Genomic DNA, 3,613 nt, shown 5'->3' with positions numbered 1-3,613 from the left:
CGTGCCCATTTGGGCCAGCTCATGTCCGAGCACTCTGTTTTTTTTTTCTTTTTCTATTTTATCTTCTTTTTTTAGTTAAATAATTCGGGATTACAAAAAGTTCCAAAAAATTAAAAATGTGTGTTTTGAACATTTTTTTAAGAAATCATAAAATATTCACAATTTCAAAAACAATTATAGAACTCATTCACAGTTTAAGAGATTGTTCACGAATTTAAAAAATGTTCATGTAAATTAAAAATGTTCGTGATTTCAATAAATGTTCACGATTTCAAAAAAAATCGCAAATTGAAAATATGCTCATGGTTGTAGAGATTGTTCATGAATTTAAAAGATGTTCCCTATTTCTAATAATTGTTCATGAATTTCAAAAAATGTTCACGGTTTCAAAAAATGGCCACAAATTTGTAAAAGAATATGTTCACTATTTTCGAAAAAATGTTCATGATTTCAAAAAAATGTTCATGAATTTGAAAGTTGTTCATGATTTCAAAAACATGTTCATGTATTTGAAAAATGTTCATGATTTCAAAAACAGTTCACAAATTCAAAAAAATGTTGTTGAGTTTGAAATATGTTTGCAAATTGAAAATATAAATTAAAAATGAAAAAGGAAAAAGGGAAAAGAAATAAAAATAAAATGAAATAGAAAACATAAATAAAAAGGGAAATTAAAAAAGAAAAACAAAAACAAAAAATGAAAGGAAAAAAATAAAAAATGAAAGGAAAAAACCAGTTCAGGGAATGTTCTAGAACCTTCGCAAAACCGGTGGGGAAGAAAACCGTGAATGGGCCGACCCAAAAGGAGGATCGAACGATGGACGAGAGAGCTAGGGCATGACAGCTAATTGGGCCGAGCTCACGTAGCCTGGCGTTTTTGGGGTCTACTATATCCCCCCCGGGCGGCCTCCGCTTCCAGGTCAACGCGTGCGGCATAGATCTTCCTCTTCCTCTTCAATCGTATACGAGTGACCTCATCTGCTACGTTTGACCCTCCGCCGGTTAGTGCTCTATAATTTCCTTCGCCCTTTTGGTAGAGAATTAGGAGGATTCTGAGAAGCAAACCGAGTGGGACTCCTCGAATCAAGTCCGTACCTTCATCAGCAAAAAACAGGGGAAAAGAATCCCCGAGTGCCCAATCCAACCGAGTTCTTCGCGTATTCGAATCAGGTTTGTGATCTATAAGTAAGTTACCCAAGAACTCTTGTCCTCTGTCTCCATCCAAACTTGTAACTTTTTTAATTAAAGCTTACGGACGCCTGTAGATTATGAGGTCCGGCGGCACACCTGAGAATAATCAGAGTATCGCCGAAGCTCCGTCATTGGGTCTTTGCAAGTCGTCCAAGATTGATTTTGCCTATACGGAGGCCTGTAGCCTAGCCTGGACAATGAGCTTATGGAGTCTAGCCATACACCCAGCATATCTGTGCTCGCTGGTCCTCCGAGCTTTTGGTTCACTGAAGAAATTCTGCAAGCACCCTCCACTGGTCAAGACTACGGAGGGCGCATCGGCTGAGCTGCCTCAGGACATCTTGATGGGTATATTTGCCACCCTCGAGATCCCCGACCTCGTCCGTGCCGGCTCGGTCTGCTCCTCCTGGCGCTCCGCCTACTCCAGCCTGCTCCTCCCTGGGCACTACACGCGCCCCCAGACGCCGTGCCTCCTCTACACATCTGAATCTGCCGGCGAGAGCGTCGCTTGCCTCTACAGCCTCGCGGAGAAGCGGACGTACAGGCTAACTCTTCCAGGGCCACCCATCAGCACTATGCATCTGATTGGGTCCTCGGAAGGCCTGCTTGTCACAGTCGATGACAGATCCGAGATGCACCTTGTCAATCCCATAACCGGTGAACAGATTCATCTCCCTTCGGTGATCACCATTGAGCAAGTGAAGCCCATCTATAGTGACTCTGGTGCTCTCCACAAATACGAGTACTCAAGCCACACCGCAGAAAGGGTTTACCGTCCGCCGTCGATCTGGGCTCCGGAAGAGCTGAGGACCAAGCTTCACCATAAAGCCTTTGTGTTTTCCGACGATACGTGCAATGGATGCATCGTGGTGGTGCTCATACACAATCCATTTTGCCAGCTCTCGTTTGCAAGGGCAGGGGGTGATAGCTGGACATGGCTGCCACCACACACCCACTATGATGATTGCATTTACAAGAACGGCCTGCTGTATGCGGTCAACTCATTGGGAGAGATCCACGCTTTCGACCTAAGTAGTGGTCCTGTTGTTACGATGAAGATGATCGCACGGGAGTCCGATCTCGAGGACCGGTTTCTGAATGCTTACATTGTGCAAGCTCCATGGGGCAGTCTTCTTCATGTGTGGAGACAGTACGAGCACTGCGATTTAGAGCCCGAGCCTGGGGCATCTGTGTTTTGGAACACTGGAGAGCTTATAATATATGAAGTCGATGCTTCGTCGGGAGAGAGAATTAAGAAAACCAGTTGCTTGCGCGACCATGCCTTGTTTCTTGGGCACAATCAATCACTTTGTCTTGCTGCTCAAGACTATCCGGCTCTCAGGGGAAACCATGCCTACTTTACCGACGACAGTGTGCTTTGGACAAAGGGGTTCAAGAACAACCCCCGTGACATGGGAATTCTCGACCTGGGTAATAACGGCAGGGAGGAACTTGTGTCCCCCCGGCTTTGCTCCAACTGCCCGGCTCCCGTGTGGATTACACCCAATCTTGGAAAGATGAACTTGGCTTTCAACGAATAGGTTTTAGCTTCCTTTATCTATAATTATATGTAATAATTATTTAGTTTGGTAGGCGGTAGTCCTGTGTTGGTCTACACCTTTTTGTGTGTGTTTTAGCACTCTACTCGTACACTAGAACAAGTTTTTAAGAAGTTTCATGGTAAGTGTATGCCAAAATATGAGAAATAAAAGTAGACTTGTCCAAAAATATCATCATGCAACATACAAAACATGAGTGCAGTCTCTTCTTTTTTCCTATTTATCCTAATTACAATATACATGGATCATATTTTTGCACAAATTTTGTATTTTCTCATATTTATCATGTACTAGTGCCACACTTCTTTTTTCTTTGATCTTTTTGAGTTGTATAGAATATAGAGGATAATTTCTCATGTAGTTCTCCACACATTAAGATGTGTCAAATCAAATGTAAAAGTTGAGGGATTTGGATGAACTTTCAATATGTACTCTACTGTAACATTCAATCTTGTATGTTGCTGGATTTGGATAGTAATAGCAGGGAGTTTGCATGTTATTTTCATTCAACTGCACGTTAGAAATATAAGAAACGTATTGTCTCTTTGCTGATGTAGAAGATAAGTGCTGACATTTGTGATAGATAAGCATGAAAGTGTGCATGATTGTTCTTTCAAAATGCACATGTGGCTTGTTTAAGTATACTGTACAGTGGTGATCTGCTTTGGCAGCTATATAGTATACAATTACAAACCTGCATCATTTGAATAGCTCATTCCGGGGGCTGAAAGGCATCTGTCAGCATGTGTGTTGGCTTAGCTGCACCTAGTTGGACATGGACTAAGCTGAAATAGCTTGTCTTTAGACAATAACGAACTATCTGATCAATATATTGTTTCGAAATAAAATAAGATGTGTCTCCT

General features: G+C 42.1%; 1 protein-coding gene across 3 annotated transcripts; it reads left to right on the top strand.

The window, feature by feature from the left end:
• The first annotated feature begins 895 nt into the window (after positions 1-895).
• LOC123051496 (probable F-box protein At4g22165) lies at positions 896-3,249 on the top strand. Of its 3 annotated transcripts, none has more exons than XM_044474379.1 (2): positions 896-1,170; positions 1,266-3,249. In XM_044474379.1, exon 2 carries the CDS (start codon positions 1,269-1,271, stop codon positions 2,730-2,732), a length of 1,464 nt encoding a protein of 487 aa, XP_044330314.1. In that variant the 5' UTR covers positions 896-1,170; positions 1,266-1,268; the 3' UTR covers positions 2,733-3,249. The 3 variants fall into 3 exon arrangements, with proteins under 3 accessions (XP_044330314.1, XP_044330315.1, XP_044330313.1); XM_044474380.1 differs by having other exon boundaries at positions 924-1,170; positions 1,249-3,249; XM_044474378.1 differs by having other exon boundaries at positions 924-1,185.
• Positions 3,250-3,613: the final 364 nt, after the last annotated feature.

Source organism: Triticum aestivum, chromosome 2D (assembly GCF_018294505.1).
Source record: "Triticum aestivum cultivar Chinese Spring chromosome 2D, IWGSC CS RefSeq v2.1, whole genome shotgun sequence".
Taxonomy (NCBI): domain Eukaryota; kingdom Viridiplantae; phylum Streptophyta; class Magnoliopsida; order Poales; family Poaceae; genus Triticum; species Triticum aestivum.
This window is presented reverse-complemented; position numbering and strand designations above follow the sequence as displayed.

Excerpts from the sequence above, each read along its gene's own strand:
- LOC123051496 (XM_044474379.1), top strand. The coding sequence starts at position 1,269 with ATGAGGTCCGGCGGCACACCTGAGAATAATCAGAGTATCGCCGAAGCT.